Source organism: Scyliorhinus torazame, chromosome 5 (genome assembly GCF_047496885.1).
Source record: "Scyliorhinus torazame isolate Kashiwa2021f chromosome 5, sScyTor2.1, whole genome shotgun sequence".
Classification (NCBI taxonomy): domain Eukaryota; kingdom Metazoa; phylum Chordata; class Chondrichthyes; order Carcharhiniformes; family Scyliorhinidae; genus Scyliorhinus; species Scyliorhinus torazame.
The window spans coordinates 91,408,452-91,421,344 of NC_092711.1; the positions used below are offsets into that span (position 1 = coordinate 91,408,452).

The 12,893-nt window shown below is 44.7% G+C and overlaps 3 protein-coding genes across 7 annotated transcripts in view; 2 read left to right on the forward strand and 1 right to left on the reverse strand.

The window, feature by feature from the left end:
- LOC140421474 (uncharacterized) overlaps window positions 1–12,893 on the reverse strand; it is a 366,287-nt gene that overhangs the window by 149,668 nt on the left and 203,726 nt on the right. The gene's annotated exons all lie outside the window — the stretch shown is intronic.
- Window positions 1–12,893, forward strand: part of LOC140421475 (uncharacterized) — an 856,937-nt gene that overhangs the window by 53,544 nt on the left and 790,500 nt on the right. The gene's annotated exons all lie outside the window — the stretch shown is intronic.
- LOC140418925 (uncharacterized) lies at window positions 6,556–12,670 on the forward strand. Its single transcript, XM_072502601.1, has 2 exons — window positions 6,556–6,612; window positions 9,112–12,670. Exon 2 carries the CDS (start codon window positions 9,212–9,214, stop codon window positions 10,247–10,249), a length of 1,038 nt encoding a protein of 345 aa, XP_072358702.1. The 5' UTR covers window positions 6,556–6,612; window positions 9,112–9,211; the 3' UTR covers window positions 10,250–12,670.

The window sequence follows — 12,893 nt, forward strand, 5'->3', positions numbered from 1 at the left end:
GCCACGTGGGGGCTAAGTTGCAGACACTCCGGCTTGATTCGGAGCTCCATCCTTTTAAATCTACCTTATTAAAGTGATGCACGATCAATCACCACGAAAGCGAGGTTGTAGTCCAACTGAAGGCTTTAATAAGCTAGATGTTTCCCCCAGCAGCTCAGGTACAGAAAGAATGCTGCTGGGGCGGCACGGGCTCTTATACCCCGCCTTGCAGGGCAGAACTACCATACAGCTTGACCAATAAGAAACATACAATATCTACCAATGGTGTTCCAGCATTACCAGGTACCGTAATACCTCTACACAGACTACCACAGAGAGTCACTTCTTTAAGTACTTTGAGTTGCAGATTATCAGGCCCTGGGGATTCATCAGCCTTCAATCCCATCAATTTCCCCAACACCACTTCGCTACTAATATTGATCTCCTTCAGTTCCTCCCTCTCACTAAATCCTGCGTCCCCAACATTTCTGTGTCTGATTTGTGTCCACATTTCTGAAGACAGAACCAAAATATGTATTTATTTGCTCACCCATTTCTTTGTCCCCTATTATACATTCCCCTGTTTCTGACTAAGGAAGCTACGTTTGTCTTCTCCAATCCTTTCCTCGTCATATACCTATAGAAACTTTAACAATCAGCCTAATTTCCTGTTTTGTGCCATTCCCAACATCACCACTGCAGTTTGGGGTCTATATACGATGCCCACTAATTATTTTGCCCCTTGGTGTTTCTCAGCTCTACCCATACAGATTGCACATTGTCAGAGCTAATATCCTTCCTCACTATTGCATTCATTTCCTCTTTAACCAGCACTGCCACTCCACTGCCTTTTCCTTTTTGTCTCTCCTTCCTAAATACTGAATATATTCAGTTCCCATCCCTGGTCATCCTGCAGCCATGTCTCCATAATCCCCATTATCTCACACCCGTTCACATCTATTTGCACAATTCACTTGGTTATGCCATCTGCAGTCACACCAGGGAGTTCATACTGGGGAGAGGCCATTCACCTGCCCTCAATGTGCGAAGGGATTTAGTAATTCATCGCTCTTTCTGAGACACCAACAAGTTTATAACTGATTACAGGGATTGGATTCTGCTGTTATTGTTTCTGTTGTCAATTACATCCAGGACTGCATTTTGTTCATTCTGTTGGTCAATGGGGAAGGTCAGAGGATTTCTTTCTGCTGGACTGGCCAGTCTCACGACTTCGTCTCCAGTGGCCTGATTCTCTCTGAGCCTTCTTGCGAACATCTGGTTTCACATTTCACAAGGGTGAAAGAGTGAGGTTAGAAGATGTTTCATTACCATTTCTGTTTGGAAACCGCAAAAATCATGCCACATTGCCATGAAGATGGGCTATGGTGCTTACATTGTTCTTTTGTTTAATTTATCTCGGTGCTTTTCACAGAAGAAAACGGGCAAGTTGTCTGAGGTGCCCTGGGAAACAACATTAAATAGTATGGTGGGAGACGGGCAATCTCAGGCAATATTTAAGGAATTATTACAGATTGACACGGGGATCAGTTAGCTCAGTTGGCTGGTTTGTGCTGAGTGACACCAACAGCACAGGTTAAATTCCCATACTGGCTGAGGGTAGCCATGGATTGTGTCCGTATTTATGCTCCACATGATCCTCCACCCACCCCTCTATATCTCCCCCATCAGCATCTCCTATTCTTTCTCTCTCATGTATGCATCTAGCTTTACGTTCAGTGTATTCATGCTGTTCACTTCAACCACTCGCTGTGGTAGTGAGTTCCACATTCTCACCACTCGCGGGTAAAGAGGTTTCTACTGAAATTCCTATTGGATTATTGAATTCCTTCATAATCTTAAAGATTTCCATCCGGGCACCCATCAGTCTTCTCTTTTCCAGAAAAAAGCAGCCCCAGCCTAACCTGAGTGTTAAATGCTCTCAGTTCTGTATATTATGAATCTTTGTTGCACCTTATCCAGTGCCTCTATTTCCTTTTTCTAAATGGAGATCACCAATGTTGAAAGTTCTCCCAGTGCAGTCTAACCCTGGACTTATCAATTCTACCCTTTAGAGTGGAAACCTATATATGGGCCCCACACTTTAGGAAATATGTCAAGTACTTAGAGAGGGTGTAGAGGACATTTACAAGAATCATAGATCATAGATTATCATAGAATTTACAATGCATAAGAAGGCCATTCGGCCCATCGAGTCTGCACCGGTCCCCGGAAAGAGCACCCCACCCAAGGTCAACACCTCCACCCTATGCCCATAACCCAGTAACCCCACCCAACACTAAGGGCAATTTTGGACACTAAGGGCAATTTATCATGGCCAATCCACCTAACCTGCACATCTTTGGACTGGAATGGCACCAGAGATAAGGGACTCCAGTTAGTTGGAGACTGGAGCAGCTGAATTTCTCTCCTGAGATCACAGCATCTGGAGGGTGGGGGATGGGGCCATTCAGCCCTTTGGGACCATGTCAGCTCCCTGTGGAGGAAACCAGTCTGTCCATTGTCCCGTTCATTCCCCGAATCCCTGTAGGTTTATTTCTCTCAGTGCCTTTCCAATTGAAATCCTTCCGTCATCTCTGCATCTCCTACCCTCATAGGCAGTAGGTTCCAGGTTGTTACCACTCCCTTTACATGTACACAAGGCTGCTAGAGCACAGAGGAGTCTATTTGGCCCATTTTCCCCGTGCCAGCTCTTCGTATAGTGACCCATTAATCCCAGAGTTTGACTTTTGTTTTCTTTTTCAGAATGTACCAAATTCCCTTTTGGAAGTTACAGTCCAATGAGATTCCAGCACCATTTATAGACCGTGCATTCCAAATCACAACAACTCGCTGTGTTTTACAACAAATAATTGTGCATATGGTGTGTCTGGAGTTTCACAGAGTATTCAAAATGGTGTCAACACTGTGGTTATTACACAAGATTAAGACTCTACCTTTATCAATTATTTTGGTGAGGACACAGAGTGTAATATGTCCGGGTGTAGGGACAGTGAGAACAAATGTACATTTCTATAAAACCTCACTCCCACTGGACCTCCTAAAGTGTTTTAAAGCCAATGGAGTACTTTTGAAATATATTCACTGTTGTAATGTAGGAAGCTATAAGTACGCATGTGTAGTCACGTTTAGTTTTTAAAATTGTGGGTGGCACGGTGGTGCAGTGGTTAACACTGCTGCCTACAGCACTGAGGACCCATGTTTGAAGCCTGGCCCTGGGTCACTGTCCGTGTTTGCATATTCTTCCTGTGTCTGCATGGGTTTCACCCCCACAACCCAAAGATGTGCAGGTTAGGTCGATTGACCACACTAAATTGCCCCTTCGTTTGAAAAAATAATAATTGGGTACTCTAAATTTTTTTGAAAATAGTTTTGAAATTGTTATTTTCAGAGTGTATTCACTATCATTAGTAACAAGGTCAAGGAAGCTCTTTTATACCTCGAACATGGGGCTTTATGCAGCCACTTCACCTCCTGTACCTTTCTATATTAACTATGTCGACTTCATAGAAAATATACAGACACACATACACACCAATATATTCTACAAACACACATACCAGGCACTCGTGGATACACCAACACCCACGCAAACACATATGGGACATGTCCTGTCCTATCGGGCAAACTTAAGGGAAGCAGAGAGAGACTGGTGAAAATTGACATATAGGAAACAGTGAGGACAGGGAGAAACTGGGGAAAATAGAAATATAAGAATAATAGGGAGGATAGTAACAAATTCCAGGAGAACAGAATGAGACTGGGGGAATGGAAATATAGGAAACAGTGAGGCTGATCATAACAAATTTCAGGATGACACCGAGATAGACTGGGGAAAATTGAAATACAGGAATAGTGGGGAGGATAGTAACAAATTCCAGGAGAACAGAGAGAGACTGGGGAAATGGAAATATAGGAAACAGTGAGACTGATCACAACAAACTTCAGGAGGACAAAGAGAGAGACTGGGGGAAATGGCAGACACCTAGCAGATCAAATGTACAAACCATAATGCTGAAATCTTAACCAACTTGGGTACAATGTCTGAATAATCTGGATGGAGAGACACAACACAGATGGGAAACTGATTTAAACAGTCCGGAGAATAAAATAAGAGAGAAATTACCAGCAAGAAATGCACGGAGAAAAAATTGAGATTGGCTGAATACAGGAGCAGTAAAACAAAACTGGAGACATGAAACATTTGTTATTAATATTGGTGGAATAAATCAGTCTGGGATCAATCAGTTGAAAGACATTTTACTAAAATATGTGTGTGATGTAATAAACATGAAATACACACACAATTCACGTTTATGTTGCATTCTGGCAGGTCAATTAACCATGAATCAGAGGACCAGTGGTTTCACAACTGTCAGTGTGTTATGGAATGCTATTTTGCAGTGCCATTGATTCATGTCGAGAAAAGCAGATCATTCCTGTTTTGACTGTGTGGGAATTACAGCTGTGTTTTGGGATTAAATTGGAGAGACGAGCATAAAAATGTCAGCAATCAACTATTTAAATATTGGGACAGTTAATGTTCCTGTGAAGGGTTATGGAATGTTGTCATTACTGTTAAGGTGCTATAAAGTGCAAGTCACTGACTGGGAATGAACGGACTTCCTCTCTGATCTGGGAACCCATGATACAGTCATGTTGCTATATGGATCTTACGGTTGATTCCCTTAATTCGTATTCCTTTAATTTTCTCTTTATTATTTTGGACCATTGAGACATACATTTAACTCGAGCAGAGGAAGTAAGCAACTCAAAGTGTCAAAACTGTACACTGTGTTATCAAGTTTTCTATTTTGGACAGACAAATCCAGACTTTATGGCACCCTAGAGATATAAGGGGTTTGTTCCAATTGGTTGACTGGTGATCAATGGATTGGCTAGGGACAGTATTCCACCCGGCAACAGCTAGCGATTTGTTCTTATCAGGTGTAGTTTTTCAGAGAAAACCCAGGCGAAGCCACTGGACCCTCACGGTGGAAGCAGCTTTCTCACTCTGCTCTACTGCGTACTGTCTGAAGGCATGAAACTTCTAGACCCTGGAAGAAGAAACTTTCTCTCTCTCAAATGCTGGTTGCCTGCTCGTTCTGTGAGTCTACTGTGAAAACCATTGCAAACTGAATGTAAAGGCAACATCCATCTTAAAGCCGAGAGTGAAGGAACTAACTGCAATACTTCCATCTGAAACAGACTCTTAACCTTTTATTGTCGGCATTAAGTTCACACTCTCTTTCCCCTCTGTGTTTGTTTGTCTGTCTATGTGTAGAGGGTGGGGTGAGTTCAGGGGAGATGGTTGAGAGTTAGATATTAGATAGAATTTTTCTAAAAATAAATTTAGAGCACCCAATTATTTTTTTCCAATTAAGGGGCAATTTAGCATAGCCAATACACCTAACCTGCACATCTTTGGGTTGTGGGGGTGAAACCTATACAGACACGGGGAGAATGTACAAACTCCACATGGACAATGACCCAGGGCTGGGATTCGTACCCGGGTTCTCAGCGCCGTAGTCCCAGTCATTGGATAGTAGAATTAACCAGTTGCATGTGTTGCCTATTTAATTATAGTTACTGTTAATAATATAAGGTTAATAGTGTTTAAATTTACAAGGCCAGGTGACTGTAGTTATTGGCCATCTGAAGACATGGGGTATTTTAAGATAAAAGTTAAATTTCATTGTGTTGTGACTCCTTGTCAAGTGGGGCTGGAATTGACCACGCACTGGCCCAGGGTGTCATGACACTGCAGATTGACCACTCAGCAGCTCAATGTGGGAAGCGCTGCTCTCGGTCATATCATTTACTGACAGATAGCACAGTCACACTGGAGAGAGACCATTCAAATACTTTGTAAGCCAGGACATCTTGCTATTATTCCAGCGGAACATGCCCTAGTTTAAAGATTCAAAGGTTTCATGCATGATCAGCACATTCTTACTGGAGAGTGGCTGTTTAAATGTTCTCTGTGTTGGAATAGATTCACTTGTTGATCGAACCTGCTGAGATACCACGAAGTATGGTAGCACAGTGGTTAGCACCGTTGCTTAACAGCACCAGGGTCCCAGGTTTGATTTCCACTTGAGTCACTGTCTGGCAGAGTCTGCACGTTCTCCCCGTGTCTGTGTGGGTTTCCTAACACAAGTCCCGAAAGACATGGTGTTAGGTAATTTGGACGTTCTGAATTCTGCTTCAGTGTATTCGAACAGGCCCTTGGGATTTTCACAGTAACTGTATTGCAGTGTTAATCTAAGCCTACTTGTGGCAATAATAAAGATTATTATTATCCATTTGTGCCTAGCGGGATGGTTTTGTCTATTTATTTCCACTGTGTCTCACAATTTCAGACCAACTCCAAAAGAGAATTGGGTCGTGCGTTTGCGTTTCTGTATGGTCCTTCAGTCCCAGTCGACATCCAACAACAACAAATAAATCTTTTCAACCATTATCTTCAATGGCGGGCATTTTGCCCAGCATGCCACGCGGCAGAGACTCCCGGATATGGACAAGAGACCATCGCGCAGGTGCGGAACAGCCCAGTGAAAGGAACATGCGCAGTGGGGGTGATGGGGAGCAGCTTGTTTCTGGTCTCCACAGCGGGTAAGGTAACAGTGTGCCCGAGAGAGCAATGCGCGCTGTGGGCGGGCGGAAAGACTTGATAAACACTCAGTGAAGACCTCAAACCGCGAATAAGAAACTCTCAACCCTGCGGCGCGCTTCCCCGGGCCGCAGCATTTCCGGCAGCGGCCAGGCCAGGGTTAATGTTAAAGGAGCAGCAGGACGCATGCGCGCCGAACTCTGTCCTGTCAGCAGGAGGAGAGAATGTTTAAAGTTCCAGCATTAAAGTTCCAGGTCATTACCACTCACTGGGTGTAATTTATTCATCACATCCCCACCACCACCAAATCGTAAATCTGCCCTGAAATCATTGTATGATCGGATAATGGAGATGTTTCTTTATCTACCTTATCTAGACATATCATAAACTATCCAACCCTATCAGAAACTGGTACACCTCTATCAAATCTCCCCTCTGCCATTTGCTCCAAGGAGAACAACCCACTTATGGACTGACTTGATTGACACTACACCCCTGTATGCTTCACCCGATGGCAGTGTTTATGTAGTTACATTGTGTACATTGTGTTGCCCTGTTATGTATTTCTTTTCTTTTCATGGACTTAATGATCTGTTGAGCTGCTTGCAGAAAAATACTTTTCACTGTATCTCGGTACATGTGACAATAAACAAAATCCAAATCCAACCTAACATTGCAACTATAATCCCTCATCCCTGGAACCATTCTGGTAAATCTCCTTTGCACCCTTTCAAAGACCCTCACATCCTCCATACTGTGTGGTGATCACTGGTTTGCACCGACCCAGATGTTCTGTCTTCCTGTCTGTGATGTCATCACACACCCACAATTGCACAGTGACATCACTCCCACTCCCCGGGTGACTCCTCAATGGTGTCACTAACAAGACCAACAGCAAATATTGCCAAACCCCAGTTTGTGAGATTATAACGTTTGAGCTTCTTGAACCGCTGCAGTCTGTGTGGTGAAGGTGCTCCACCAATGATGTTAGATAAGGAGTTACAGGTTATTCACCCAGTGATGATGAAGGAACAGTGGTGATATATGTCCAAATCATTATGCGCTGATCTATTTATATTGAGCCTTTAAGGTAATGAAACATCCCTCGATATTTCACAGAAATGTTATCAAACAACATTGACACTGAGCCACGTAAGGAAGATATTAAGGCTGATGGCCAAACGTTTGATCAATGAGGTAGGTTTGAAGGAATATCCTAAAGGAGGAAAGTTGGATTGAGAGGCGGAAAGGTTTAGGGAGGAAATTCCACAATTTATGGCCTTGGGAAAATGAAGGTGCAGCCACAAATGGTGGCACAGTTAATATCAGAATGTTCAGGAATTAGAGGAAGTGCAGCTCTCCCAGAAGGTTGTGAGGCTGGAGGAGATTACAGCGGTCGGTCTGTGAGCATAGGGGTGATGGGTGAACAGGACTTGGTGTGAGTAAGCACACAGGCAGCAGAGTTTTGTGTGACCCCAGGATTACAGGGAGGATGAATCTGGGAGGCTGGCCGGGAGTGTGTAGGATAATAAGTTGAGAGGTAACAGGAATGGATCAGAGTTTCAGCAATAGATGAACTCGGATTAGGGTGCAGTTGGGTGAAGTTCCTGATGTGGAAATGGTGGTCTTGGTGATGATGGGGATTTGTGCTTGTACACTCATCTTGGGGTCAAATATTATTCTGAAGTTGTGAAGAGTTTGCGTCAACCTCACTCAGTTGCCAGGGAGAGGGTTGGAGTTGGTGTTCAGGGAGTGGAGTTTGTAGCGGGGACTGAAGACAATGACTTCATTTTCCCAGGATTTAAATGGAGGAAATTCCAGTTCCTCTTGTACTGGGTCAGACTAGTCAGGCTGCTGTGTGATTTTGAGGGGAACTTGAAGGTGATGGTGTTAACATACATCACAAAGGGGGACACATTGGCGTAGTGGTATTGTCACTGCACTTGTAATCCAGAGACCCAGGGTAATGCTCTGGGGAAATGGGTTTGAATCCCACCAGGGCAGATGGTGGAATTTGAATTCAATAAAAATATGGAATTTTAAAAGTCTAATGACGACCATGAAACTATTGTTGATTGTTGTAAAAACCCATCTGGTAAATGTCCTTGAAGGAAATCTGTCATCCTTATCCAGTCTGGCCTCCGTGTGGAAGCACCCACAGCAATGAGGTTGAGTCTTAAATGCCTCTGAATGGCTGAGCACTCAGCTCTTTCTTTGTGGTGGTAGAGCTTCAGAGTTTGGAGATTCTAAGTTCTGTTTGAGTTGAAGACATAAAGGACCGAGTCTTCTGTAGATCCAGACCAGGTGATAGGTTCTCTTCCCTGAAGGACATCAGTGAACCAGCTGGGTTTTTCTGACAATCCAGCAGTTTTCATGGTCACTTTTTCCCAGTGCCAGCCCCACAAATGACCAGATTCATTCAGCTCAATTTCACAACCTGCCTTTGTGTTTTTGTGGGTTCTCTCTCACTCCCTATTTCCTGTTATAAATCAATTTCACAGGGTATGAGAAGGGGATTTGTTGGGAAACTCAAATCGAACATCGCATCAGGATCTGACAGTCACCCAATTTATTGTGACTTTATATCATCGAATTTCGAACATGGAAGGAAAAAGCATCGTTCACAGTGGGGAGAAACCGTACACGTGTTGTGTGTGTGGACGAGGATTCAGTCGATCATCTGGGCTGTCAAAACATAAATGCAGTCAGACCAGACATAAACCGTTGAAATGTGGGGACTGTGGGAATGGATTCAGATACCCGTCTGAGTTGGAAACCCATCAACGCAGTCACACTGGAGAGAGGCCGTTCACCTGCACTGTGCGTGGGAAGGGATTCATGAAGTCAAAGAGCCTGGTAAAACACCAGCAAATTCACACTGAAGTGAAACTGTTTAAGTGTCGAGACTGCGGGAAGTGCTTTAAAGGTTCCAGCGAACTTATGTCCCACCAACGTATTCACACTGACAAGAGACCGTTTAGGTGCTCTCACTGTGGGACTGGGTTCAAATGGTCATCTCAACGCACTGTACACCAACGCGTTCACACTGGGGAGAGACCTTTTAAATGCTCAGACTGTGAGAAGTGCTTCAAAAGTTCCTGGGAACTTATGCGACATTGGCGTGTTCACACTAACAAGACACCGTTCAGGTGCTCTCACTGTGGGACTGGGTTCAGATGGTCCTCTCAACTCACTGTACATCAGCGCGCCCACACTGGGGAGAGGCCATTCACCTGCTCTGAGTGTGGGAAGGGATTCACTCGGTCATCCCACCTGGTTATACACCAGAGAGTTCACACTGGGGAGAAACCATTCACCTGCTCCATGTGTGGGAAGGGATTCACTACCTTATCCAACCAGCTGATACACCAGCGCACTCACACTGGGGAGAAGCCATTCATCTGTACCAGTTGTGGGAAGGGATTCATTCAGTCATCTGCCCTGCTGATACACCAGCGCACTCACACAGCGTTGGTCCCATTCACCTGCTCCAGGGGTGGGAAGAGAGTCACTACCTTATCCAGTCTGCTGACACACCAGCGAGTTCACACGGGGGAGAGGCCATTCACCTGCTTTGTGTGTAAGATGAGATTCACTCACTCATCCGCCCTGCTGAGACACCAGCGACTTCACGAGTAACGACAGTGATTGAACTTTGCTGTTAATCACATCCAGGACTGAACCATGTTCATTGGGGCCTGTTTCTGATGTTGTTAATAAACCCCAGCCCAGTTATAGTAGTTAATATTGTGAATCAAAGTAAAATAAGTCAACTTTCTATTTCACCCACATCATGTTGAATCTTTTTAATATCTCGAAGACAAGTTAGTTCCTTTTGAAATGTTCTCCCTCTCCTGTCTCCTCCATCCTCCCCTCCAATAAGTGTGAGACAATCCAATCAGCTGCCTCTGCTAGTTTCCTCACTTCCACCAATCCACCCGGACAAATATCTCTCCGTGTCCAACTCCTCCAGCCAGCCTCCCCACACACAGTGAGTTCATGCTGCAGAGAGAGGGTTTAAATGCTCCTGTCACAGTCTTAGCTGTAAAAACCCACATTCACTGATGGTTCACCAGTGCAGTCACTCCGGTTCCACTCCATTCACCTGCTCTCAGTGCAGGAAGAGGTTCAGGCGATTGTCCATCCTGCAGCAACATCAGTGAGTTCACACCGGGGAGAGGTCATTCACCTGCTCCATGTGTGGGGAGGGGGAGGGATTCACTCAGTCATTCTACCTGTTAACACACCAGTGAGTTTGCACTGACTGAAGATATTCTAAATGTCTGGACTGTGGAAAGTGTTATAAAATACACTGACAAGAGACTGTTCAGAATCTCTCACAGTGGGACTGATTCAAGTGAACATGTGGACTCAGTGTCCGTCAGCGCACTCACACTGGGCAAAGACTGTACATCTATTTCATATGTGGGAAGAGATTAGCTCAGTCATCCCACCTCAACACACATCCACTTGTCCACACTTTTCAAAGTTCAGAGTGTGAGGAGAGATTTAAAATCAATCGAATCTGCTGTCACACAAACACATTCACACGAGTAAGAGGCTGTTCACCAGCTGTGTGTGCGGCAAGATATTCACTTGGTCTTCTCACCCACTGACACACCAGTGAATTCACGGTGATTAAGGGCAGCACAGTAGCACAGTGGTTAGAACAATTGCTTCACAGCTCCAGGATCATCCACATAGATGATTTGGAGTTGGGGACGAAGTGCAATGTGGCAAAGTTTGCACTTGGTCTAGGTGAATGGGCTAGGGTCTGGCAGATGGAATTCAATGTTGCCAAGTGTGAGGCTATCCATTTTTGGAGGAATAACAGCAGAATGGATTATTATTTAAATGGTAAAATGTTAAAACATGCTGCTGTGCAGAGGGACCTGGGTGTGCTGGTGCACGAGTCGCAAAAAGTTGGTGTGCAGGTGCAACAGGTGATTAAGAAGGCTAATCGAGTTTTGTCTTTCATTGCTAGAGGGATGGAGTTCAAGACTAGGGAGGTTATGCTGCAATTGTATAAGGTGTTGGTGAGGCCACATCTAGAGTATTGTGTTCAGTTTTGGTCTCCTTACCTGAGAAAGGACATTTTGGCACTGGAGGGAGTGCAGAGGAGATTCACTAGGTTGATCCCAGAGTTGAGGGGATTAGATTATGACGAGAGGTTGAGTAGACTGGGACTGTACTCATTGGAGTTTAGAAGGATACGGGGGATCTTATTGAAACATATAAAATTATGAAGGGAATAGATAGGATAGATGTGGGCAGGTTGTTTCCACTGGTCGGGGAAAGCAGAACTAGGGGGCATAGGCTCAAAATAAGGGGAAGTAGATTTAGGACCGAGTTTCGGAGGAACTTCTTCACCCAAAGGGTTGTGAATCTCTGGAATTCCTTGCCCAGTGAAGCAGTTGAGGCTCCTTCTTTAAACGTTTTTAAGAAAAAGATAAATACCTTTCTAAAGAATAAAGGGATTCAGGGATATGGTGTACGGGCCGGAGAGTGGAGCTGAGTCCACAAAGATCAGCCATGATCTCATTGAATGGCGGAGCAGGCTCGTGGGGCCAGATGGCCTACTCCTGTTCCTAGTTCCTATGTTCTTACATGTCCCAGGTTCGATTCCGGCTTGGGTCACTGTCTGTGCAGAGTCTGCACATCCTCCCCGTGTGTGCGTGGGTTTCCTCCGGGTGCTCCGGTTTCCTCCCACAGTCCAAAGATGTGCAGGTTAGGTGGATTGGCCATGATAAATTGCCCTTAGTGTCCAAAATTGTCCTTAGTGTTAGGTGGGGTTACTGATTATGGGGATAGGGTGGAGGTGTGGACCTTGGGTAGGGTGCTCTTTCCAAGAGCCGGTGCAGACTCGATGGGCCGAATGGCCTCCTTCTGCACTGTAAATTCTATGATTACAGGGGTTGGGTTCTGCTGTTATTGCTGCTGTTAATCACATCCAGGACTGAACCACGTTCATTCTGACAGTTGGAGTTTGTTTCTGCTGAGAGTAACTGGAATGAAGTTTAATATTGTGGATTAATGTCAAATAAATCAGCTTTGTTTAAACCTGTTGTGTATTTTGTCTTTCCCACCTGAGTGTTTAACTTCACCTGTCTGGAGTTCAGAAAGGACAATCTGGGAGGATCACACGGCAGGAACAGAACTTCAGCCTGCACACAGTCCTTCAGGGTCACACAGAGAGGGACAAATGACACTTTGATCTTTGTCATCTCTCTTCACTGACAGCAAAGTCCCCGTGTGGGTTAATCCTGAGGTGTGTAAGAAATGT